The sequence below is a fragment of the Patiria miniata genome, unplaced genomic scaffold (assembly GCF_015706575.1).
Source record: "Patiria miniata isolate m_02_andy unplaced genomic scaffold, ASM1570657v1 HiC_scaffold_16, whole genome shotgun sequence".
Classification (NCBI taxonomy): Eukaryota; Metazoa; Echinodermata; class Asteroidea; order Valvatida; family Asterinidae; genus Patiria; species Patiria miniata.
Window position 1 is genome coordinate 6,499,834 of NW_024037054.1, and position 27,044 is coordinate 6,526,877.

At 40.5% G+C, this 27,044-nt stretch overlaps 3 protein-coding genes across 5 annotated transcripts in view; 2 read left to right on the forward strand and 1 right to left on the reverse strand.

The window, feature by feature from the left end:
* Positions 1 to 3,294, reverse strand: part of LOC119722787 — a 30,708-nt gene extending 27,414 nt beyond the window's left edge. The window contains exons 1-4 of the mRNA XM_038193119.1: positions 3,199 to 3,294; positions 2,143 to 2,291; positions 1,569 to 1,729; positions 400 to 451 (exon numbers count right to left, since the gene is read on the reverse strand). Of these exons, the coding sequence (XP_038049047.1) occupies positions 400 to 451; positions 1,569 to 1,729; positions 2,143 to 2,259 (330 nt within the window). The 5' untranslated portion in view covers positions 2,260 to 2,291; positions 3,199 to 3,294. The remainder of the gene's footprint in view (positions 1 to 399; positions 452 to 1,568; positions 1,730 to 2,142; positions 2,292 to 3,198) is intronic.
* A 4,500-nt stretch (positions 3,295 to 7,794) lies between these two features.
* LOC119722788 lies at positions 7,795 to 11,702 on the forward strand. 3 transcript variants are annotated; one of them, XM_038193121.1, is made up of 6 exons: positions 7,795 to 8,200; positions 8,595 to 8,797; positions 9,148 to 9,414; positions 9,538 to 9,971; positions 10,647 to 11,104; positions 11,138 to 11,702. In XM_038193121.1, exons 1-5 carry the CDS (start codon positions 7,828 to 7,830, stop codon positions 11,098 to 11,100), a joined length of 1,731 nt encoding a protein of 576 aa, XP_038049049.1. In that variant the 5' UTR covers positions 7,795 to 7,827; the 3' UTR covers positions 11,101 to 11,104; positions 11,138 to 11,702. The 3 variants fall into 3 exon arrangements, with proteins under 3 accessions (XP_038049049.1, XP_038049048.1, XP_038049050.1); XM_038193120.1 differs by having other exon boundaries at positions 10,647 to 11,702; XM_038193122.1 differs by having other exon boundaries at positions 7,795 to 8,143; positions 10,647 to 11,702.
* Positions 11,703 to 20,279: 8,577 nt separating this feature from the next.
* Positions 20,280 to 25,942, forward strand: LOC119722789. The gene is made up of 5 exons (XM_038193123.1): positions 20,280 to 20,616; positions 22,793 to 22,995; positions 23,642 to 23,908; positions 24,557 to 24,990; positions 25,449 to 25,942. The coding sequence occupies exons 1-5, from the start codon at positions 20,295 to 20,297 to the stop codon at positions 25,894 to 25,896; spliced, it is 1,674 nt and encodes a 557-aa protein (XP_038049051.1). The 5' UTR covers positions 20,280 to 20,294; the 3' UTR covers positions 25,897 to 25,942.
* Positions 25,943 to 27,044: the final 1,102 nt, after the last annotated feature.

Here is a 27,044-nt window from a genome sequence, read left to right on the forward strand (position 1 = left end):
GCAGATGGCACTACTGGAGCATTATGCGTAATGTGGAGTAGGCGCAACTAATTTCCATCGGAACATGCTTAAACCTGATGCATCTTTGCATAGGTAAAGGTGTATGACAGCAAAAGCCTTAGATTACCAGAATAAGAAAACATTTGAGAAGTTTTGAGTGATCACCAGGAAATGGTTTTATACCTGAACTTCAAATAAAATTACACAAAATTTGGAAATGGCCGATCAGGTAGTCTTTCCATTAATGCGCACTAAATGAAAGCAGTTTTGGTAGAGAAAAATTACTACCCTGCCCAACATACAGCCATGAATCTTTCAAGCCAGGTTTTATCCGAGAAAAAAAGCGACAACTAACCCACCCCACCCCCCAAAAAATATATAAATTTATAACAATCATACCCTGTGATGCGGAATAAAAATCAGTCTGGAGATGGCAGCTTTTATGGGAAACCTGAATGCAAGAGAAGAAATAAAGGACTGCATTAAAAATGAATTTTATAGAGCTCTGCGTAATGCACAAGTTCAAAATTCACAATTTCAGTGAAAAAGAGGAGTCTTAAAATGAAAATCAGGCAAAGGGACTCTTCTGTTGTGTTTTTAATCTAAATTTGTAACATCTCATTTTTTTTCTTAACCAACATGCTGAATATTATTTTTGCTTATTGCAATCTGTAAAATCTCTAAATAATTTTTTTTTTAAATTGAAAGATTCAGATTTTAATACCTGTAAACGTTTGTACAATTTGGCATAATGCCCCTAAAATAAGGAGTACAGTGAAATCTTAATAAGTCAAAACCTGTTAACTCAAAAACCCTTTTAACTCCAAGTAAAAATTTTATTACCGTCAATTGTTGTTGAATAGAAAATCCATTGGATAACTCAAAACTCTGCTTAAAGGGAATGTACATCATTGGCTTTTGCTGTCATTTTCAGAAATGAACTATTTGAGGGGTTAGTATAATAAATCAAATATTGTTACACTGACAGCGTTTGAAGTTTTGTGTTCGAAAATGCTGGAAAAACCAAGAAAAACAAAACTGTTCAAGTAGTCTGGTTCCCTGACTCCACTAAATATAAAATGGATCAATTTACAGATGCCGGAAAATTGTAAGGTAAGGGTACCAATCTAGTTGGCCTGCACCCGTTCATGAACATGTAACCACTAGCAAACAAAATTTGGACTGAATTAATGGTAAATTTGGAGCAGAAGTTGAAAAATAGTTAGGTTTTTCCAACGGTGGTCGGCCGACCACCGCTGGAAATTTTTACAAAAATAAAATTTTCTTGAAAATGACTTCACACCAGGTGCCATAATTTTACAGGATGCTTTAGACTGTCATTTACCAACATCCCATTAAGGTATTTTGTAAAAACTTGGTAGTTTTATTTTTCGATGTTTGCAAATGTTGTATATTCCCTTTAACTCAAAATTTAAACCAATTCTTCTGAGGTTTGACTTATCAAGATTTCACTGTATTTGCATAAACAAACCATCGGGGAACTGTTCTGAATTGAAATATAATTGTTATAATGAGCGCATCAACTTAATCTAAATTCTCAAACTCACTTGGTGCATTTGACGACCTGTTCGTCCAGACTACTGATGGTCCATACATAGATCTCATTGCATGCTCCAGTGTCTATGTGAGTGACGTAGATATCGCCGGTTGTGGAATGGTAGAAGGCTAGGCAACGTACCACGTGGGGATGATGCATACCGTGAAGCAGCTATAATAATATGATGAAGGGCGTGATGTTTACATGCAAAATTCTGAATTAAATTTTCCCAAACATTGAACCAGAAACAACTTTAAAAGTTGAACAAAGGAGTTGACTGGAGAGGGTTTGAACCTGCTCCAACTGAATTCCGTACCAGTGCTCTACCAACTGAGCTATCCAGCCCTGTTAGGCCAAGTAAAAAAAAAAACATGTTTAGTGTCCTGCCTTTTTGAAAAAAAGGAAGGAGATGACCGCCAGCTTTTTTCCAGAGAGGGGGAAACCTTGTGTGGACGTGGGCAAGTCCACACAACGTATCTGAAACCTGGTGGACATCTTTTGTTCGGAAGTCCACACAGTGAATGGATATTCCTCACATGTTGTCCGGGACATGTCCTCAGATTCACTGTACACTGCACACATACCTGAAGTCCATAGGGAATGGTCACGCACATGTCCTGGGGGTCCACAGTCTGTAGTATGGTTTGAAGTTGGTCCTTGACTGCTGCCCATGGCTGGAATTTTGCGTCTATTAACGCCATCGTTCTGTTGGTACAATGTATCTTACAAAAACCTGCAATGCAATAAATCACTTTCAACGTGGCGTCCTCTAATGTCGATACAGCACTGGAGACGGTGGCGGAAGGCGCGTGCTGCAGCCGAAAGCTTCTGAAGGAATGCAGGATCGCCCCTGATGTCATTGCACACCTCCTCGATTGGTTAGCACAACACTCCATCGACAAGGTGTGCAAATGCAAAGACATCAGGGGTGATCCTGCATTTATTAAATATTTCCTTAAGAAGCTTTCAGCCGCAGCAAGCCTATTCCGCCACCTTCTCTAGCGCTGCCTGTATCGACATTTTGGAAGTGAGTATTTTTTTCGTATGGCATGTAAATCTCACCCTCTTGCACAAAGCTTATGAAAGTCGCTCCATAAAATGTGTCATGCCTTGTTTACATGTGCGGAGCTCCAGAGTTCTAGGGGTGACTACTTAAGACTAAGAGTCCAAAAGTTGACTTCTAAATGGATCTGTTCATCAACCAATCAGCAACATTCTACCAAACCAGCTTGGAAGTTGGACACTCGTACTCATGTCGCCATGTTCATTTCGTTTTTACCCTATTCCCTCAAAAATCAAAACCCTGCTTCAAGTTCTTTCCACAAAATTAATCCTGCAGATATTCAACATGTTGTCAATGTCATCGTCATCTATTTAGGTGAGTCCAGAGGTTTAGAAGTGGAATTTTCGTTCGCAATCTCATATACCATGTCAACCATCATGACCATCATGACCATGTCGATCATGTCGATCATGTCATGTCCAGATGTCCATGTCAATTGTCATGATGTCAACTACACAATCCCCATCCCCCAATGGCCTAAAATACCCGGTTTCTGACCATACCATACAAACAGAGAACTGCAGGCTAGTCATTTTAATTCCTTTTGAAACCTATCGAGTATCAAAATAAACCTTACCTTTATGTATGAACTAAATACAACGGAACAAATCGATTCAAAGTACTTCGCCCTACGTAGCACGTGCTTCACTACTGTGTTTACAAAAACATTGCAAGTGCGCCACCACCACACAATTCTTGAATCGCGCCCTCTTGTGACGTCATAGTTGAATGTGCAGGTGCCGGTGTGGACGGTAATTCTGTCCCCCGTTAAAAGTGTCCGGGGGGGGGGGGGACAGAATTACCTAGGTAAAAGTGTCCTCCCCGGCCCGTTAATTCTGTCCCCCTTCAGGTAATTCTGTCTTCTCCAGGTTTTTTTGTCCCCCTAGTTTTGCAACGCAGAAGGCCAGTTCTCTATATTGTTTTCATGAATTCACTCTACTGTATACATTTTTTACTCTTTAGTCTGCCCTTCATGAAGATGAAAAAAATTAACTTTTTGGTCTCCTTCTTAGGCTATCACCCCCACGCCCCCACGGCTACGCCACTGCGTGTATTTCTTGAGTTGTTGGCCCCAAATCGAGTTTGGTGGTGGAGATCGAGACCACTATAATATAGAGGGCGCGCCACATAAATAGTGGTCTCAACAACGCATCAATACGGATGCTGCACAATTGAAGAAAAGAACAACCTCGTTTCCGATGAACTACTCAAGAAATACAAAATGGATTAAATTGAAATTTCGTGCAATTCGTTTTCACGATGTGTAGCATAAGTAGTTTGAATGGCGTGAGAATCCGTGGAGCTATAAATACAATATGATCGTAACAATCTAGTGTTTTAAACGTTAAAAATCCATGTTGGCTTCCATTAGGTTTGTATTTGTTGCAAATAAAATCCTGTATTGTTACGGTCATAATAGCTTTATTAATTGACGTTTTTTTATGAAATGAAATCTTTTGATGCCAAACATCATGATTAATGAGTGTACGAAAATTCATTTCAATGTAACGTGTATTTCTTGAGTTGTTGGCCCGAAACCGGGTTTGGTGGTTGAGATCGAGACCACTATAATAGAGGGCGCGCCGCATAAATAGTGGTCTTAACAACGCATCAACACGGATGCTGCACAAGTGAAGAAAAAGTACAACCTCGTTTCCGATGAACTACTCAAGAAATACAAAATGGATTAAATTGAAATTTCGTGCAATTCGTTTTCACGATGTGTAGCATAAGTAGTTTGAATGGCGTGAGAATCCGTGCAGTTATAAATACAATATGATCGTAACAATCTAGTGTTTTAAACCTTAAAAATCCATGTTGACTTCCATTAGGATTGTATTTGATGCAAATAAAATCCTGTATTGTTACGGTCATAATAGCTTGATTAATTGACGTTTTTGTTATGAAATGAAATCTTTTGATGCCAAACATCATGACGAATGAGTGTACGAAAATTCATTTTAATGTAACGTGTATTTCTTGAGTTGTTGGCCCGAAATCGGGTTTGGTGGTGGAGATCGAGACCACTATAATATAGAGGGCGCGCCACATAAATAGTGGTCTTAACAACCATCAACACGGATGCTGCACAAGTGAAGAAAAAGTACAACCTCGTTTCCAATGAACTACTCAAGAAATACAAAATGGATTAAATTGAAATTTCGTGCAATTAGTTTTCACGATGTGTAGCATGAGTAGTTTGAATGGCGTGAGAATCCGTACAGCTATAAATACAATATGATCGTAACAATCTAGTGTTTTAAACGTTAAAAATCCATGTTGACTTCCTTAGGATTGTATTTGATGCAAATAAAATCCTGTATTGTTACGGTCATAATAGCTTTATTAATGGACTTTTTTTTTATGAAATGAAATCTTTTGATGCCAAACATCATGACAAATGAGTGTACGAAAATTCATTTTAATGTAACGTCTATTTCTTGAGTTGTTGGCCCGAAATCGGGTTTGGTGGTGGAGATCGAGACCACTATAATATAGAGGGCGCGCCACATAAATAGTGGTCTCGGCAACGCATCAACACGGATGCTGCACAATTGAAGAAAAAGAACAACCTCGTTTCCGATGAACTACTCAAGAAATACAAAATGGATTAAATTGAAATTTCGTGCAATTTGTTTTCACGATGTGTAGCATGAGTAGTTTGAATGGCGTGAGAAACCTTGGAGCTATAAATATAATATGATCGTAACAATCTAGTGTTTTAAACGTTAAAAATCCATGTTGACTTCCATTAGGATTGTATTTGTTGCAAATATAATCCTGTATTGTTACGGTCATAATAGCTTGATTAATTGACGTTTTTTTATGAAATGAAATCTTTTGATGCCAAACATCATGACAAATGAGTGTACGAAAATTCATTTTAATGTAACGTCTATTTCTTGAGTTGTTGGCCCGAAATCGGGTTACGTGGTGGAGATCGAGACCACTATAATAGAGGGCGCGCCTCATAAATAGTGGTCTCAACAACGCATCAATACGGATGCTGCACAAGTGAAGAAAAAGAACAACCTCGTTTCCGATGAACTACTCAAGAAATACAAAATGGATTAAATTGAAATTTCGTGCAATTAGTTTTCACGATGTGTAGCATAAGTAGTTTGAATGGCGTGAGAAACCGTGGAGCTATAAATACAATATGATCGTAGCAATCTAGTGTTTTAATCGTCAAAAATCCATGTTGACTTCCATTAGGATTGTATTTGTTGCAATTAAAATCCTGTATTGTTACGGTCATAATAGCTTGATAATTTGTACACGTGATAATCACTGCCACATATCTTGCAGCATGTACTGGCGCGCGCGACACGCTGCTGCTCTCAGTATATTCTGCATAGGGACACATTTACCGGGGGGACACTTTCACCGTTGGGCAGGGGGACACTTTTACCTGGATGGGGACAAATCTACCTAGGTAAAAGTGTCCCCCCGGACACATTTACCGGGTCACGAGCCGGTAAATGTGTCCGGGGGGACACATTTTCCAGGGGGACAGAATTACCTGTCACACCGGTGCGGCGCGTGTCACATGACGAATAAAAACAAAACAGACGGAACCCTAGTTTTACACAATCAACCCAATTCAGAAACTAACGACCGACCACATTAAAGGAAAAATGAATTAATCAACCTGGCTTTTTTACTTCTTCAGAATTCTCATGAAACAAAACCGAGGGGTGGGTGGGGTCGGGGTTCCAACGGCGCTCTTATTTTTTTTTGTTTTCTGCTCATTAACGCGTTAATTAATGATGGACTGCTTCCCCACGACTTAAATGGCAACTTTAAAGTTATCTCTCTACCTTTAAATTAATATTTGCACCTTTTTATTCAGTTTTCAAGCTTTTGTCTCAAGTAGTCCCCCCCCCCCCGTTCTGCCGCCAAAACAAAATAAACTACTAAAGGGGGCAAACATAATAAACCTTGACTCAAGTCAAACTAAATTTCCTAAATTTATTCTCAAATTACCTTAGAATGGGGGAGGGGGCTGCCGCGGACCCCCTACAGCAGGGGCACCCTTCACTCGAAAATCCCCCGGCTCATGTGTTTCCTGAAAGCTAGATCCGCCCCTTCCATTCAAATAAGAGTCTTTCCTGATTCAAAAAGATTATTGATGTTTCCTTATTTATAAAGTTAAAGTTTTAAATAAAACACTCTCTTCTATGTTGTTTTTACACAATATCTTTCGCCCTGCGTGTACATGTAAAACATTATGTAGGAGAATAAAATGAGGACCACACGACGCCCAGACAGAGTGCCGTTTTTCAATAATTGATTTGATGAAAGTGAAAGATTGTTGTGACTACGTACTTTCGGCTCGGCACTGAAATGATGTAACCCCACGCTAGTCCAAAATAATCGGCCATACACCGCATACTTAACATGCTTATGTCGAGCATGTCACAGCACAATGGCAAAGAGGGTATAGAGAAAGATCAAAACAACGGTATATGAATTAGGAATGAGCATACCTATGACACAATCGGAGTAAGACAACGAAATCATGGAACGTAGTCTAATATTGCCTGTCCATTCCATTCATGCCACCTATTGTACAAATGCGTGAGTGTTGAGCTTTATACCCAGTATATAAGAGAAAATCCCGAGCTGGTATGATAGCACTTCCACCGAAAGCACCAACAGTGTCTTGGTCTTACGCGTGGTCTGAAGCGACCGCACCCATCCCGCGTCCAGCCAACAACTGCTACCGTCACTACCCTCGAGTCTTTACCCCGGTACGTACCGGTAAGTTATTCGCCGTTCTCGGCCTTGTGTTTTATGCCTCACGGCCGGGAAGATTTTCTAGGCAGCTTATTTTTGTTTCAGTTTATTAAAAATGTAGCAGTTTTGAATTGGCATGAGATGTACAATGTACAAGTCATCCCATTTGTTGTAAATCAACAGCAACAGTAATCAAGTGATTCAACCGGTTTAACTGTCGCACCCCTCCATGTATTCAGAAATGATGTGGCCCGTAGTATTGCTTGCAACTTGAATTATAGTATCAAGTGTTTATTCGAACATTTCAAAGTCGGAAACTAAATGTACATGTATTTCTAAGCCCCAACAAAAAAATGTACTGGCTGCGCGATTGATACAGGTATGAATATAGTTCATTTTCTGCAGCAATCTTTTACATCTAACGGTACTGGTTTTGGTCTATATTTGCAGATTTTGGGGAGCAAACATGTCTTCCGAGGAACAAAAGATACTGGACTACCGCAAGGATGTCAACAAGCGCCTGGAGAAGTACCAGGCGCTGCGCGACTTGGACATCTTCGTATTGGACAACTCGATGCGTGAGAGCACCGTGGGGCAGCTACGGGGCCACACCCTGGAGAGCAAGTGGCAGATCTACGACGAGGTCAAGAAGTGCGGCTTCAAGAACACCATCGTGGCCTCCTTCTCGCACATGACCCGCGTGGACGACGTCTTCATCAAGCAGCTGACGGAGCGGGGCGAGGACCGGCAAGGCCTATGGGCTTTCTCCGAGATTACAGAAGGTACACTGACGGGGAGCCCCAAAGCAAAGAAAAGCAAAACCAAATATTTAGAACGTGGTAAATATAAACAAGGTTTACATGTGCCAAAACTCGTTATTATCATTAAAATTCTGTGTTAAAAAAACAAGAAATGTTTGTTCGATATCCTCCAACACTTGTACACAAAAAGAATAGTCATACAGGCCATTTGTACTCGTATATTTTCCCACTGAACACTCGATGTTATACTATTAAAGGGATTGTGCCATGTGTTTATATTGTTCTGATCTAGCTGATTATTTGGGCAGTTTTTGCACGAAAGCAAAATCTTTCTTAACAATGATTCTTGGCCTTTTATAACTCGGTGCATGATGTTACTAAATGTACATTTCATGTTAGTTTTGGACTTGTAATTTCGCATTCTCTAGCCGATGCACAATTCTTAAGTGATTCTAATTTCATTTCCAACTAGGCGCCAAGGGCAAAGTCCCCGATACCGAGTCCGTCCCCGTCGGTATCCGCAAGTTGTGCGAGGTCGGCCTGTACAACGTCATCTTCGAGGTGGACCTCAGCGATGGAGTCTACGACTTCGAGAAGTTCCCTATGCCGAAGATGCTGGAGCTGCTCAAGAAATGGACGGTGTGGTGCCACGAGAATCTCCACAAAGAAGCTAAGGTGGGCTCACGAATTAAACACTTTTAAAAAAGGGGGCTAACTTAAAAAAATTGAGTTTAAACATGTTCTTTGCTATAACCGATTGATAACCTTACTGGATTTGCTTGCCATTGTACTATAGATGCAACTATTTGCTAATGGATGGTCTTACTTGTGTCGGTGAATGTCATTTTCCTTATTACTAAGACACCCGAATCAAAGTTTTCTCAAATCCTATACATAATGTTATTATTTTTTACTTCAAGTACACATTACCCCAGACAGTGAAGTCTAGTTCAACATAACTGAATTTCTCAAATGTCTAAAGTTCGTGAGTGATTAACCAATATGACCACTTTCCCCCACTAAAGATCATGTTCAGTTTCCGCGATTTGCCGGACACCATGCCCGACCACCCGGAGCGCGTGTTCCAGACCGTGGCTTACCTGGCCAACCTGCCGGGGGACCTCCGTCCCTTCGGCATGATGTTCGAGGAGCCCAGAGGCAAGACCTTACCGGAGGAGTGCGGGGCCTGGGCCAAGTACATCCGCCAGACCATGGACGAGAATAACTGGAAGGGGCACCTGCTTGTCCACGTGCACGAGAAGTTTGGCTACTGCGATGCCACAGCTCTGCAGGTTTGTTTAAAGCTGATCCAATTTTCAAGAAGTCTAGCGGCAGCCCTCCGTCATATTAAAGCCTGTTGGCTTCAAATTTTTTAACGTATTCACAAGACTGTTCTCCATATTAATGTTCGGCAGGTCCTCATGGACGGTGCTGACGGTATCTGGGCCAGCGTCTGCGCCGAGGGTGCCTCCATGGGCAACGCCTCCTCCTGTGTCACCTTGCTGAATCTCATCCGACTCGGCAACAAAAAAGTCTTGGAGAAATACAACTGCACCTACCTGAGAAAGGCCGCAATCAACGTGACCAAGATCACCACGGGCTCAGCTCCGCACAGGAAGCAGCCAGTCTTCGGTCCCCGAGCTACCGATTTCGTCTTCGATCTGAAGCCTGAGGAGTTCGACTTGGCCAGCTTCTTCGGGGAGAAGGCTCCCGTGCGAATCACCACCATGGCCAGCAAGGAGATGATCCAGCAGCGCTTGGTCAGGCTGTACGGGAACGATCCGCAGTTCACTCTGGACTTGACCAACAAGATGAAGGCGCTGATCTTGGAAGATCTCCGTTCTGGAAGGTAAGGGTATCGCCCAACTTGGTCAAGCTATTATCGAGTCGATCGCCCCGCAGTGCAAAATGGCCTTTTCGCACAAAAGCTCTAGCGAAAAACTCAGATTTTAGTTCTTCCCATGTTGTTGCTTGAAAACCAAAGGATATGATGTTGAAATTGTTTAAAGATTTTGAGTTCCCATCTATCAAAAAAAGATCAAGCCATTTGAAGAGTTTGATGTTGTTGATGAAGTGGCTTGTCTGGTTTGCATTCATTCCAAACTTTGACTGCATGAATAATCAACAGACCACAGGATTTGAAAAGTTGACTTCTTTTCTTCTAAGTTTTTTCTTAGGACTGGTCAACTCACTAAAAATAAATGTACACGACGCTACTGTATGATATTGAAGTTTTATCTATCGGAGTCACACTAACATTAGATTAATAATAATAATATCGGAGTCTTATATAGCGCACGTATCTACGAACTATTAGGTACTCAAGCGCTGGAGATATGTCTATTATTTAAGAAAGGTAAATAAAGTATATGAGAAATATGAGACCCATTTTGTAGCACCTTATATAAGGGTTGACAAGGTGCTGCGGCGCATATTGCAACATTATCCTTGCAACAAGACATTTGCAAGCATTCCTTCATAGTAATCTTTGATTATTTTCTTCTCTCGCATAAACCTCTTGCAGAAAGGAAGAATACATGAGCAAAATCGGCCTGGCGATGCTCATGGACCGCGCTGGGGGAAAACTCACCGAGCCTATGCGAGACGCAATCGACAAGGTAGAGATCAGGGCCCCCAACGCCAACAACCTCATCAAAGAGATCCGCAAGATGTGGGACGAGTGGGACTTGAAAGACAAGGTCCAAGGTGACAACATGCTCCAGTACGATAACTTCTACAACGGCTTCATGGCACCGTACTTTTCCTGCTACCGTTGCTCCGACACCAGACGCGCTCTCCAGGCCGTCGACATGGATGCTGACGGTCAAGTAGATTGGAACGAGTTTCTGGTCTACCTCAAGTGGGCGCTGCACGAGTATCCCCACATCTCTGACACGGAGCAGCTGCTTGATATTGCCTTCCGTAAAGGTCTGATCCCGGCCATGCGAGATGAAATGTTAGTTAGTCTCGGTCAATAGAAAGGTATTAGTGTCCATGGTCTTGGTCAATAGAAAGGTATTAGTGCCCATGGTCTTGGTCAATAGAAAGACATATAGTGCCTGGCATGAATCGACTATCCTGTCCCGAATTGAGACTTAGAATTTGCACCATCATAATGTTTCCTTTATATAAAAAATCTATGTTTTTATAAAATGAGTATATGATTTATATATTGTTGGTTTATCGTAATATTTTGTATTTTCAAATTGGGAAAACAGAAAGTTAGGCAGTAGCGCGGTTTGCAATGAAGTAATTGCATACTTTGTAGGCTTTCATTGTTAAATAAAATCTGTCTCATTAAATGCATCTCAATATTAGTTTACGTATTTATGAGTAAGTTATAGTTAAATATATTAATCATAATAATACGTGGTGGTTGGTACCTTTCGTACTTTCCAGGTCCAAAAAAACTTAGTTACAAAGCATTGTCAACGAAAATACGAAAAAGAAAAAACAACGAATAACTAAATTACCAAGCAAAGTATTTTGCACACAAGAATCATGTTAGTAATGGTTACTTTAATCGATGCGCATGCACTTTCGAAGATTACGGTTAAATTGATCCTTTTGTTTTAAAGAACGAAACTTATATACTAAAATCATTGATTACAAAATGCACTTAAAAGCTCACAACGGTCCTGTTACCAGTAGAACCTGTTAAATACTTCTACTCTGATTGTAAGAGCTCACGGTGCCAATAAACTCGCCTAGCGGTAAAGTGCTTAAGAATGGCGTTCGTGAAAATAATGTTGTTTTCTTGTTTTTCCACCAAGAACTTGCATCCAGGATGGGCCATTTATGAGCCTTTTCATAGAGTGTTGTTTAAGGAGTTAAGCATGTTAAAATCTCCCGTATGAAACTATAACACAAAGGTTGCAACCCCCCTTCCCCAAATAATAAATAACATGAATAATCCAAAAAAAAATCTCCTCCCCCCCCCCCCCCCCCGTTCAGCCGCTGAAAAAAATACGATATAATGTAATGGGGCCAAGATTATGAACTTTTACAGTTCCCACCTTGCCTTAAAACGGGGAAGGGCATGCCTTGGGCATGCCTTCATTTCAACATTCCCCCCCCCCCCGGTCTCCTAATGCATTTCCTGAAAGCTATAGATCCGCCCCTGGTAAACTTAAATCTATATGAAGTTTTTCTGATTCGAAACAATTCTTCCACGTTTCCTTTTTGAATTACAATTTGTGACAATAAAATACTTCTATGTTGCTTTATACAATGCCTTTCGCACTACCTGTGAAACATAATTATGGTCAACTTTGAATTAAGCTATTTTGTGCTATAGACCACGCACAGACAAAGTAAGATAACCGAGTTGATGAAAGTGAATGATTCCAATGACTATTTCTTTCACTGAAAAGTTGGAACCGTTAATTATGGAAGTGTAGTATGGAAGTGTAGATAGGACATGGTTAAAAATAAATCTAATTCGTACGTACGAATTACTAAACCGTACGTACGAATTACTAAATCGTACGTACGAATTACTAAACCGTACGTACGAATTACTAAATAGTACGTAAGAATGACTAAATCGTACGTACGAATTACTAAACTGTACGTACGAATTACTAATTATTTCGTACGTACGATTTAGTAATTCGTACGTACGGTTTAGTAATTCGTACGTACGGTTTAGTAATTCGTACGTACGGTTTAGTAATTCGTACGTACGGTTTGTAATTCGTACGTACGGTTTGTAATTCGTACGTACGGTTTAGTAATTCGTACGTACGAATTAGATTTATTTTTAACCATTTCCTATCTACACTTCCATAGTTTTAAGTATAGCAAGTTCAACTCGAAGCTTCTAATCTGAGGCTTTGGAGAATTTTTTAAAAGGGAAATCAAGTCCGAATTTCATTACATTTAAATTCATTTCTTTCTTTTTTTTCAAGTTATTTAATATTTTCTCCTGTTTTTGAGAGAAGTAAAGTCCAGAACGTCACAGCGTACACTCGCGGGTGTCGTTTGGGGAAAAAAATCGCAGCCCGGACGATCGACCCTGGTAAATTGATAAATACATTTTCAATTTTTGATAATTTTCAATGGGCATGCACAGCCTCAATCTGGCAACTTTACACAATAAAAATAGCCGGTTCAGTGATCTGAACCCCGACACAGGAATCACTGAACCGGCTATATTTATTGTGTAAAGTTGCCAGATCGGGGTTCTGCATGCCCATGGCGGAATTGTGAAAAAGATCGAGCGAATCCTGTGGCCAGCTATATACACGTACACTCAACCAAAAAAGAAAGTCGCCCCTATAGTTTTGTCGAACTCAAAAACTACCTGGCACATCTTGCTAAAATTATGACTGATCAGAACAGAAATTCCTTGGAAATCCAGTCATTCTCTTTGTTTGGCCCAAAACAGTGAAAATGTGTACAAAGTTATGCAATTTATGAGAAATGGTACCCCCAAAAGACGTGCACTTTTGTGTAGGTGCAAGGTGATTGTGAACCACAACTTGCACGTATGCAAAAGTGCAACTGTTTTCCATTACGCGAATTGCCCCGCCATTAGAACCAGACCCGAGTTTGCCTAAACTCGGGTCAGTTTTCAACACGAACTTCTAAATCTGACCGTACTACCCCTAACAGTCATCAGTCTTCCAATTTTAATAGGATTTTGCACATCGCCTTGGGCGTTAGGGTTAGGAGGCGTGGACAGGTGGTTTATGGCGCCACTGCCTGTAAGTTTACAGACCAAAAATATCTACACAAATCTACTGGGTTGTTGTTTGTACTGTAAAGTAATGGAAAAAGTGTCAAAAGTTATTGTTCAAGTAACTTTGAATCATAAAAATCGACTGAACATATCTCTAGCAAGGATAAGATTTGCTTTGTCATTGTACTTTTGTTCATTTGATGGCCGAATAAATAATAATAATAATATAGGTTTTCCCGGACAATTTCGGAAAATGTGCGTTTTAATTTGAAAATCATAAATTCAATTTGGCGCTGAGTTTGAGAACGACGTACATCCTGGTTTCATTTTCGCAATAACTAGCATTCGATTTCATTTTGCATCAATCAAATGAATGAATGTGCATAACGTTTCATTTAAGGGATTTCAAATACGTGATTAGGTTTTCGGATTGACGGATGCGTTGTCGATTATTTCAAATGTGCAATCCAATTCGCAAAAAATCGATTGTCTATTGTGACACGGGCTGAATTGAACATTCTTTTTCATTTGTTACAATTTAAATTCGCATTTTCTGCATTCAATTTAAATAAATTATACGGGCCTATACAAATCATGATAAAACTTTGATTCATTAATTAATCAAGGTATGCCTTATTGATCATTAATGTATTTTTTCTTATAAACACAAAGGCCTATGCGAAATGTAGGCAAATGAAATGTGAAAATGATATAAATATGACCAATATGAAAACAATCAAAATTATCTTGTAGCCATATTATTGAAACGATAAAGGGACACATCACGTGTCATGTTACATGGGATCTGCATGAGGACTTTTTGTTGGTTCTTTACCTTAATTGTATTTTAATTTCTTTATGTATAGGTTTTCCCGGACAATTTCGGAAAATGTGCGTTTGAATTTGTAAAACATAAATTCAATTTGGCGGTGATTTTGAGAACGACGTACATCCTGGTTTAATTTTCGCAATAACTAGCATTCGATTTCATTTTGCATCAATCAAATGAATGAATGTGCATAACGTTTCATTTAAGGGATTACAAATACGTGATTAGGTTTTCGGTTTGACGGATGCGTTGCCGATTATTACGAATGTGCAATCCAATTCGCAGAAATTCGATTGTCTATTGTGACACAGGCTAAATTGAACATTCTTTTTCATTTGTTACAATTTAAATTCGCATTTTCTGCATTCAATTCAAATAAATTATGCAGGCCTATACAAATCATGATACAACTTTGATTCATTAATTAATGATTCATTAATTAATCAATGTATGCCTTATTGATCATTAATGTCTTTGTTCTTATATACACAAAGGCCTATGTGAAATGTAGGCAAATGAAATGGGAAAATGATATTAATATGACCAATATGAAATCAATCAAAATAATCTTGTAGCCATATTATTGAGACGGTAAAGGGACACATCACGTGTCATGTTACATGGGATCTGCATGGAGACTTTTTGAATATTCAAAAATTCAATCATTCAATCAACCATTCCTCAAATGTTACTTTAACACATAAATGAATTCCAATGCTTGACCAGGCATACGTTAAATAACACTGCGAGGGAAATCGGCTGCACATTTAGCGAAAAAGATTGATGATAAATTAAACGGAAAACAGGATTGCGGATGTGCCTTCGATTTCGCGCTAAAATGAAATGTCAATACACTAAATGCAGTGCACATTCGGGAAATCGTACGCTGATTTTTTACGACTGAATGCACTTTCACGGAAAAAGAATTATCATTTGTTAAATAGAAACAGAGATATGGAACGTTCATTCTATTTCGCACGAAAACGAATGCTTCTTTTACAAATTCGTGTACACATTTCCCGAAATTGTCCGGGAAAACCTATATTTCTTAAGCTTCTCTCTCGTTTTATCAGTTCGATTGTCTATCCTTCAATGACCTGTCTACCAAGACATCGAGGGAGATATGTCTGAGAATGGTTGTACCAGGCGGTGCATTTCGCAGGTGTCACCTCTCCAATGTTGAGTGCAGCCACCTCCTGGAGACGGAGGGATCTCCAGACTTGCAGGTTCACACCAGCTTGGACTCTTGCGTCTTGGTCTCCAAATCTGTCCTGCGATTCAGGAAGCACCAGCGTGCGCTTCACTCCCGCCTTGAAAGCTGAGTGCGTCATTTCCGTTGGATTTAAGAATGGCGAGTATGGTGGCAGCAGCTTGATGGTGAAATTGCCGGCATCAGGGGGTAGTTGGGCTCGGATATGAGGACGAGCGTTGTCATATATCAGATCATGCGTTCGCCTGCCGGGAATAACATACCACATTCTTGTACAGTCGTCGCTAAGAACTCCTCAAAAGTCGCTCTCGTCACAGTCTCTGATGATATTCTGTGAGCCACAAGTCCAACCTCACCAGAAAAAAATGGCAAACGTGATGTTGACTTGCTTGCCTCTCTGGCCATGGACGACACGCCTGCTGGCTCTCCACGAGGAGCGCGACCATAAGACCAACGGGTCCATACGTTGTACCCGGTCTCGTCAATGTACACAGTGTGGCCAAGGACACCAACCTGAAGAAACCAATTTCCAAATATGACTCGTGCATCTAATGTGCGTGGCTCATTCCTCTGTTCTGGAACATCTTCCGCTAGTTTAAGAGTTATAAGCATACCATCTAGAGTTCTAGTGATGGTACTAGTGGTCACGAAGGGCTTATTGGGAAGATCAGCTCGCATGCAGTTGAGTACAGAGTTGACGCAAAGTTAGAAGGGGGGTGTCATCTAGATATCCTTAAAGGGCATCTCTCATGTCGTCGTCAACCGTCTGGTTTATGGGTCCTCATTTCGGCAGCTTGTTACGACGACCATCCCGGAGATAAAGGCCTACGCCAACGATTGATCTGGCCGCTGAGTGCTTGATACCCAGCGTATCTGCTACCTGCAGATAGTCACCGTCGTCAGCCTCAAAGGCATCGATGAGGCGATTTCGGTCAACGTCCGAGATTCGTCTGTATCTCCCTCTTGCAGCCATTATTGGATATTTAAGGACTATGTGAACTGAGACTCTTGGCTATATGATGCGATTGTGGCAAATTCTGAGCAGAAAAAAAAAGCGATTTTCTTCAGTTTTGTTTTTATATAGGATTTATTACAATAGTTGGTTTGTTTCAAAAGACTACACCACTAGGTTTTAGCTCAATCATCATGAATATTCAAAAATGCAATCATTCAATCAACCATTCCTCAAATGTTACTTTAACACATAAATGAATTCCTATGCTTGACCAGGCATACGTTAAATTAACACTGCGAGGGAAATCGGCTGCACATTTAGCGAAAAAGATTGATGATAAATTAAAAGGAAAACAGGATTGCGGATGTGCCTTCGATTTCGCGCTAAAATGAATTGTCAATACACTAAATGCAGTGCACATTCGGGAAATCGTTCGCTGATTTTTTACGACTGAATGCACCTTCACGGAAAAAGACTTATCATTTGTTAAATAGAAACAGAGATTTGGAACGTTCATTCTATTTCGCACGAAAACGAATGCTTTTTTTACAAATTCGTGTACACATTTTCCGAAATTGTCCGGGAAAACCTATAATAACAATAATAGTCGGAAGTTTTTTTAATTCTACCTCCATTGCTCATACTTTTCATGCCAGATAGGCCGATGCATATGCTGTGATTTATAGGGCAGTTACCACAGCTAATGGTCACTGACCCTAAGGACCCTAGAGCTGGTAGGGGTCAAAGTACATGCAGTGAAACTGGTGAGAAGAATCCAGAGTTTTTGGCTAAAGGGAGTTGCACGTAATGCGGTATCATTTGTCATGAATTGCATAAATTTGTACACATTATCACTGTTTTTGGCCAAATAAAGAGTATGGCAGAAATGCTAAGGAAGTTCTGTACAGATTAGTCGTTATTTGAGCGAGAGGTGCTCAGTAGTTTTTGAGTTTGACAAAAAAGTACTGGAATTAAGGGGGACTTTCTTTTTTGGTTGAGTGTATAGCTTCTCGACGCAGCCTGGGCCATGACATGCTGCTACATCACACGACCTTGCATTCAATTGTTGTTGAATTGTTGGTAGTGCCCTTTGATATATTGCACTTCGCAGTTCACATTGTAGTTGGCTGTCAAAGTACTGAAATGTCCGGTTTTTGACCTGAGTGAACCTGGCCTTGTATTCGGCACCACAGCCGCCGGCGTATTCAGCCGCGTATTCATAAAGTACGGAGGCCAATAAACAACATTATTGATGTGATAAATTTTTATATATTTAGTGCGGATTTCATCGACGAGTGTGCAAAAAATAATGACGTCAGCATTATGCTTGATGTTCAGTTATTTAGGACTTATGGCTTCCTATAAATTATTTTGGTTTCAGATCTAGGGCAACTATGAATCACGTGATACTCGTCCTGAAAAAAAATCGTACTAAAATAGCATTTTGCGGTAATTGTACTTTTATTAAAGCTTATGTTAAACTTAAACTTAGAAAGTGTACCAATTAAGCAGTGTAGGAGAAAAAGTCAAATTGCCAATGACATCTTAAAGAGTGGTGTCCCGACTATATACACTCTATTTTGGTTTCAGGTGTATGGGGTGTATCTGTCACGTGACAATGGCATAACACAATGGCTTTCACCGCCAAATTTACTTTGTTTTTTTATATTTAATGCAAAATGCAATATATCCGAATTATGTTTGATAGTCAGTTATTGAGGACTAGAGGCTTCCTATAAATTATTTTGGTTTCAGATCTAGGACGTGATACTCGTCCTGAAAAAATTCGTACTAAAATAGCATTTTGCAGTAACGTTGTACATTTAACTTAAGTTAAACTTCGAGACAAAGTGTACCGAACAGTGTAGAAAGAAAAGTCAAATCGCCGATGACACCTTAAAGAGTGGTGTCCCACCTACATTCCATTTTGGTTTCAGGTGTATGGGGTGTATCTGTCACGTGACAATGGCATAACATAATGCGCTTTTACCGCCAAATTTACTTTATTTATATATTTAATGCGGATTTCAGGAAAAAGTGTACCGAAAATGCAATTACATGCTAGAGGCTGCATATAAATTATTTTGGTTTCAGATCTAGGGCAACTATGAATCACGTGATACCTGTCCTGAGAAAAATCGTACTAAGATAACATTTTGCGGTTGTACATTATTAAAACTTCAGTTAAACTTCGAGACAAAGTGTACCAAACAATGTAGGAGAATACGTCATAAATAATTTATAAATAATTTATAGGATGTCCTCAATAACTGACCATCAAACATAATTCGGACATGTTGCATTTTCGGTACACTTTTTCCTGAAATCCGCATTAAATATATAAATAAATTAAATTTGGCGGTGAAAGCGCATTATGTTATGCCATTGTCACGTGACAGATACACCCCACACACCTGAAACCAAAATAAAGTGTAGGCGGGACACCACTCTTTAATATGACATCGGCGATTTGACTTTTCTTTCTACACTGTTTGGTACACTTTGCCTCGAAGTTTAACTTAAGTTATTAATGTACAACGTTTACCGCAAAATGCTATTTTAGTATGACTTTTCCCAGGACGAGTATCACGTGATTCATAGCTGTCCTAGATCTGAAACCAAAATAATTTATAGGAAGCCTCTAGTCCTCAATAACTGACTATCAAACATAATTCGGACATATTGCATTTTGCATTAAATTTAATAAAACAAAGTAAATTTGGCGGTGAAAGCCATTATGTTATGCCATTGTCACGTGACAGATACACCCCATACACCTGAAACCAAAATAGAGTGTATATAGGCGGGACACCACTCTTTAAGATGTCATTGGAAATTTGACTTTTTCTCCAACACTGCTTAATTGGTACACTTTCTCTCGAAGTTTAACATAAGCTTTCATGAAAGTACAATTACCGCAAAATGCTATTTTAGTACGATTTTTTTCAGGACGAGTATCACGTGATTCATAGTTGCCCTAGATCTGAAACCAAAATAATTTATAGGAAGCCATAAGTCCTAAATAACTGAACATCAAGCATAATACTGACGTCATTATTTTTTGTACACTCCTCGATGAAATCCGCATTAAATATATAAAAATTTATCACATCAATGTTGTTTGTTGGCCTCCGTACTTTATGAATACGCGGCTGAATACAAGGCTGAATACGCCGACGGCTGTGGTGCCGAATACGAGGCCAAGTTCACTCAGGTGTAGTATCTGGCCGAATACGCGGCCAGGTTAAGGTCATGTTTTGCAGTGCACACAGAATTTACATGTATATATATATAGTTTAATTGATTGATTGAGTTCACCATAGCTTTTGGCGCCGTTTCCTGTTGTTTTCTCCCTTCCTTCCCGCGTACAAGGTCACGTGTCTAATACTTTATGTCACTGCATTCATTTTCCTGTACTCGTCCATTAGTCTGTATTTTAGCATATATCTAGTGGTTTTTGGTCTATATTTTGCAGAGTGTAAGGTGCAAATAATTATGTCTTCCTCATCCGAGCAACAAAAGATAGCGAATTACCGCAAGGATGTCGACAAGCGGCTGGAGAAGTACCAGGCGCTGCGCGACTTGGACGTCTTCGTGCTAGACAACTCGATGCGTGAGAGCACCGTGGGGCAGCTACGGGGCCACACCCTGGAAAGCAAGTGGCAGATCTACGATGAGGTCAAGAAGTGCGGCTTCAAGAACACCATCGTGGCCTCCTTCTCGCACATGACCCGCGTGGACGACGTCTTCATCAAGCAGCTGACGGAGCGGGGCGAGGACCGGCAGGGCCTATGGGCTTTCTCAGAGATTACCGCAGGTACACTGACTGTGTCGGGGAGCCCCAAAGCAAAGAAATGCAAAACCACATCTTCAGGTAATCTTACTTCTGACGGTATAAAAAAACCATAAGTTACTTAGGGGGGAAATACCTACAGTAAAGGGAGTCAGGTTGGCGTAGCGGTACTTTCCTCGCCTTCCATCCACGGCTGTGACCCGGCCGTGCCAAGTTTTCAGTCCCTACCTGATTCCGTGGGTTTTCCTCATTTTAATCTACTGGGGTTTTCCTCCAACCTCTTAAACTGTAAATTCTTCTCACTGTCTCCTCCCTACAGGTTTCTATGGGCTTGCGAGCTACAGTGCCTATAGGGCGCTTTTTGAGGAATCCTTGGTGAAAAACAATAATAACAAACAAATGTACATGCATATTCGATCAAAATTATACAAACGCACTGTACTACGGCTTACGTGTACACGGCTGTATTTCCAAAAAAAAAGCCAAAGAAAAGTTTTTTTTTCGATATCCTCCAAATTGTATTCACGTAGTATAAGACACATACACAGTCACATACAAGGTGTCCCCCCCCCTGAAATTCACTTCGTAATGTACTAAGGGTTGTGTCGTATACATGGTGAGTAAAAAATATAACCGGAACCCAAATGTCGGGACCATCGTTTTAGTGAAGTTCTGCATGTAGCACTTTCAAAATATAGGATATGAAAGCCCCATTCATTAGCTTTTTGCCTCACCGGCGAAGCTGAATGGGCATACAGTGTTGCCGCCTTGTCCGTGGGTGGGTGCGTGTGCATTTGGTTCCACAGCGATATCTGGATTGTATGTCCATGTACATGTCTTGAACCTTGATGCAATGAAGGTAGTTTGCTAGTATAACTTAAAGAAAATGAATAAGTTTGGACCCCATAGGCTTAAGACAAAGGCCAATGTCATTAGGATTAAAACAATAGGATTTTTTTTTTTAGCAAACTAGTATACATGTGTTAATGGAACTGTTTATACATGTTTTTTTTGTATAACCAATGTGACTTCTCCACCCTTTTTTCTTGGACAGTCATATTGAAATAACAGAAAAAGTTTTTCAACAAACACATGTACATGTACATGCACATGTATTACTAAAACTTGAGACTTGCACCGCAGTACATGTAGGGCCTACATGTACATGTACATGCAGCTCCGTAGGTTGTTCTTAGGATTTTGAGTCACTTTCGGACCCCATAAGCCAACTGTTCTCATTATTAAAAACCAAAGAAATGATGTCATGATGATAACTCAAGCTTATTCAAATAACCATATTTTCTTTTGATTATTTAAAAAATCTTATTTCCATGTAGGCCTTGTATGCTCAAAGTATGCTCAAAGGATTATGCTAAAAAAATTTGCCTTTGAGAAATGTCTTGCTTAAGACTGAAAATATCCAGTGAGTTTGCTTAAATCACATACAATGACTTCCCAACAGAAAAGCAAAAAATAAAAATTCATTATGGAATCATAGGCATCAATACATTACATATATAACCTTAAGAAAACAATAGCGATATCAATGAACGTTCCATGTGACCCAGGTAAGTTGATGTTAATAGAGTGATGTTATGTCATGGAAATAGGCATGGTTGCGGGGCATTTGTGTTTTTTATCACTACTTTTGGCTTCATGGGCGTAGCGAGGAGGGGGCAAGGGGGGCACTTGCTCCCCCCCCCCGGAAAAGCAAAAAAAAAAAAAAAAAAAAGAAGAAGAAAAAAGAGAAAAAAGAAAAGAAAAAGAGGCGCGAAGACAAAGTGGTGTAAATTTAATGAGTTGGGGGGGGGGGGCAAAATGTCCCTGCCCCCCTCTAAAACTGATAAATCGAGAATATGTTGAGAAATGCAAGCATTTTTGGCCAAAAAAAATTTTTGCCCCCCTCTAGAAAAAATCCTAGCGACGCCCATGTTTGGCTTGTTAGTACAAGAATATTGTTCAAATCACTCATGTGCGTTTTAAGTTACGGAATCTGAAACACAACCACCGTTGTAAAGTTCTGTCCACAGATAAAAAGTTCAGTGTTCTTTCAGGAAAACGAAAACAAATCACATAGGGACGTGTGTGAATTGTTTTCGTTTTCTGAAGGAACGCACACCTTTTTTTGTGATCCGTGTGGACAAAATTTTAAAATGGTGGTTGTGTTTGAAATTCCGTAATTTGAATTCCAATCACGCAGGCGCCAAGGGCAAAGTCCCCGATACCGAGTCCGTCCCCGTCGGTATCCGCAAGTTGTGCGAGGTCGGCCTGTACAACGTCATCTTCGAGGTGGACCTCAGCGATGGAGTCTACGACTTCGAGTTGTTCCCCATGCCGAAGCTGCTGAAACTGATCAAGAAATGGATGGTGTGGTGCCACGAGAATCTGCATCCTAAGGCCAAGGTGAGCTATTTGATAATTGAAGTAATAGGAATAATGTGTGATCTTGCTTTGCCAGCGGTTGGTGACCCTTACTGATATGTCATAATAATAACAATAACAAAGGAGTCTCATGTAGCGCACGTATCTACCAATAATAAATACTCAAGGCGCTGGAAATGATGTGTGTATCGTTAGAATTCACTACAACCACATAAAACGTGCAGCAAAGTCCATCCTGAATTACGAGTCCCTTGGAAAATCATTTTATATTTTTTCCATCTTTTAATAAAAACCCAATGACTTGTTTTCCTGTTATTGTTAAAACAGTTTGCACTGATTGAATGAAAGCCTTCACGTTATCTGTGTGTAAAGTGTTTTGTAAAAGCTTCAACAACCCAAAATGCAGCTGAACTTTGCTCTCTGATGGTTTTTACTCGTATCCATTGTTATCATTTTCTTCAGGTCAAGATAGCCTGGACTAAATCTTGATCCGTAAACCCTCAGCTTTGGGACTAGTTTCTTCTTCAATGCACTATTCAAGTTCAACAGTAAAGTCTATTTCGACATAACTTAATTTGTCAAACCTCAAATGTCGATTTGCAATTATTAATCGAACTCATTCTCAACTCGATTCTTCTGAACTATAACTTCTTTTCCCCCACTAAAGATCATGTTTAATATCCGCGATTTGGCGGAAACCATGCCCGACCATCCGGAGCGCGTGTTCCAGACCGTGGCCTACCTGGCCAACCTGCCGGGGGACCTCCGTCCCTTCGGCATGATGTTCGAGGAGCCCAGCGGCAAGACCTTACCGGAGGAGTGCGGGGCCTGGGCCAAGTACATCCGCCAGACCATGGACGAGAATAAGTGGAAGGGCCACCTGCTTGTCCACGTGCACGAGAAGTTTGGCTACTGCGATGCCACAGCTCTGCAGGTCCGTAATTCCGAGTGGAAACATCTTGTTCATACTTCCATTGCATTTACGTGCAACTCAAATTCAAACATCCGTGACTGTTTTTATTTGTTGAGTGCTCCCTGCCTGCATTAAGGCATGGCAGGGAAGAGGATTTGTTTTAAACTGTCTGTGACTGTTCAGACAGCCGGAGGGTTTTCTAAAAAGCTAAATTTTAGTGCTCGATACATCTTTCATTGCTTTAAAACTTAAAGTGGAGAGGCCATTTCGAGGCAGTGACTACAGATTTCAACATCGATTATGTCCATTAACTAAGTGCAAAAAGTGAAGTGTGGAATATGCCATTATTGAAACAAAATTTCAAATTATGTTAATTACATACAGAATACATTTCTTAGTTTTGGGGGTTAAAAAGTGTAATGCTTCATTTATTTATATCGATATATTTGCTTTGGAGAAAAACCGAATCGTTTGTATAGGGTGCCTTGATAAAATTATACGCTTTACCTATTGTAGCAGGAATATGCTACCTGCAAATTTCAGCATTTTTCTCTCTGCAAAACGTGCATCAAGCAAAACGATAGCGCCGTTTGTCACAAATATCAGATGATTAAATGCTTTTACTTCCTTGCGATTTCTCAAGACCTTTTTGCTTCCGTTGTTTGGCAGGTCCTGATGGACGGTGCTGACGGTATCTGGGCCAGCGTCTGCGCCGAGGGTGCCGCCATGGGCCACGCCTCCACCTGCGTCACCCTGCTGAATCTCATCCGACTCGGCAACAAGAAAGTCCTGGAGAAATACAACTGCACCTACCTGAGAAAGGCCGCCATCAACGTGACCAAGATCACTTCGGGCTCGGCTCCGAACGGGAGGCAGCCAGTCTACGGTCCCCGGGCTACCGATTTCGTCTTCGGTCTGAATCCTGAGGAGTTCGACTTGGCCAGCTTCTTCGGGGAGAAGGCTCCCGTGCGAATCACCACCATGGCCAGCAAGGAGATGATCCAGCAGCGCTTGGTCAGGCTCTTCGGGAACGATCCGCAGTTCACTCTGGACTTGACCAGCAAGATGAAGGCGCTGATCTTGGAAGATCTCCGTTCTGGAAGGTAGGAGGAGTAGATTCCAACTTTTCAAGCTATAGTTCTTTACTGCCCTTCGGATCGGTCCCCTCACAATGCAATAATGTTCGATTCGTACAAAAGCTGTGGCAAAAAGGCAATGGTTTATAACTCGCCAGGCTTTCACTAAAAGGAACCGATCTGACTGTGTAAAAAAAGGTTTCCGATTTTGAGCACCCGATCTGTTCAAAAACTATAAAGATATTTGAAGAATTGGATGGTTTTGATGAAGTGGCTTTGCCTGTGTTGTATTCATTCCGAAATGTGAACAGTGTGAGTAATCAACGGACCTCAGGATTCGAAATGTTGAGTATTTTCTTTCTTTTTCTCAGAACTAATTAACCTAGCCGAGTCAGTAAACAGTAGATGATGCTTGTATAACAAGAAGTTTGCATGCATTGCCTCATGCAGTTATCTTCCTTTTTTCTCGCACAAAAATCCTGCAGGAAGGAAGAATACATGAGCAAGGTCGGCCTAGCGTTGCTTCTGGACCGCGCTGGGGGGAAAGTCACCGAGCCTATGCGAGACGCCATCGACAACGTACAGCTCCGTGGCCCCAACGCCAACAACCTCATCAAAAAGATCCGCAAGATGTGGGACGAGTGGGACGTGAAAGACAAGGTCCAAGGCGACGACCTGCTCCAGTACGATAACTTCTACAACGGCTTCATGGCACCGTACTTTTCCTGCTACCGTTGCTCCGACACCAGACGCGCTCTCCAGGCCGTCGACATGGATGCTGACGGTCAAGTAGATTGGAACGAGTTTCTGGTCTACCTCAAGTGGGCGCTGCACGAGTATCCCGACATCGCTGACACGGAGCAGCTGCTTGATATTGCCTTCCGTAAAGGTCTGATCCCGGCCATGCGAGATGAATTGCTCTATAAAAAATAGTTGGTCTCGGTCAATAGAAAGGCATAAGTGCCCACAATCTTGGTCAATAGAAAGGCGTAAGTGCCCGGCATGAATCGACTAGTCCTGTCCCGAATTGAGATTTATTTGCACCATCATATAGGTTTCCATCATATAAAATCTATGCTTTTATAGAATGAGTATATGATTTATTTATTGTTTGTTTATCGTAATATTGTGTACCTTCCACATTTTCAAATTGGGAAAATAGAGAATTAGACGGTAGCGCGCTTTGCGATGAAGGATTTGCACTATTTTTTGTAGGCTTTTATTGTTAGATAAAACTGTCTCATTAAACGCATCTTAATATAAGTTTATATGTTGTGAGTAAGTTAATGTTACATATATTAATCATATACGTGGTGATTTCTACCTTTCGTACTTTCTAGGTCCAAAAAAACTTGGTTACAAAGCATTGTAAACGAGAAACACGAAAACAAAACCCCGCATAACTAAATTAACAATCACATAGTATTTTGCACACAAGAATCATACATTTATTTGTTACTTTAATCCATGTGCATGCACTTTCGAAGAAAAACATTGAATTGATCCTTTTGTTTTAAAGAACGAAACTTATATACTAAAATCATTGCTTACAAAATGCACTTAAAAGCTCACAACGGTCCTGTTACCAGTAGAAACTGTTAAATACTTCTACTCTGATTGTAAGAACTCACGGTGCCAATAAACTCGCCAAGCGGCAAAGTGCTCAAGAATGACGTTCGTGAAAATGTCGTTTTCCTGTTTGTGAGGGGGCTGCCCCCAGAACCCCCTGGGCAGGCCTTCATTTAAATATCAACACCCCCACCCCCAACCCCCGGTCTCCTGATGCGTTTCCTGAAAGCTGGATCCGCCCCTGTAAACTTCCATTCATTTGAAGCTTTTTTCTGATTCGAAAACATTCTTCCACCTTTCTTTTTGGATTACAGTTTGACAATAAACCACTTATATGTTGTTTTATACACTGCCTTTCGCACTACATGTGAAACAATATTATGGAAAACTTTGAATTAAGCTACATGTTTTGTGCTAGACCACGCACACACAAAGTAAGATAACTGATTTGATGAAAGTGAATGATTCCCATGACGATTTTCGGTCACTTAATGCTAGTCCAAAACTTCGAA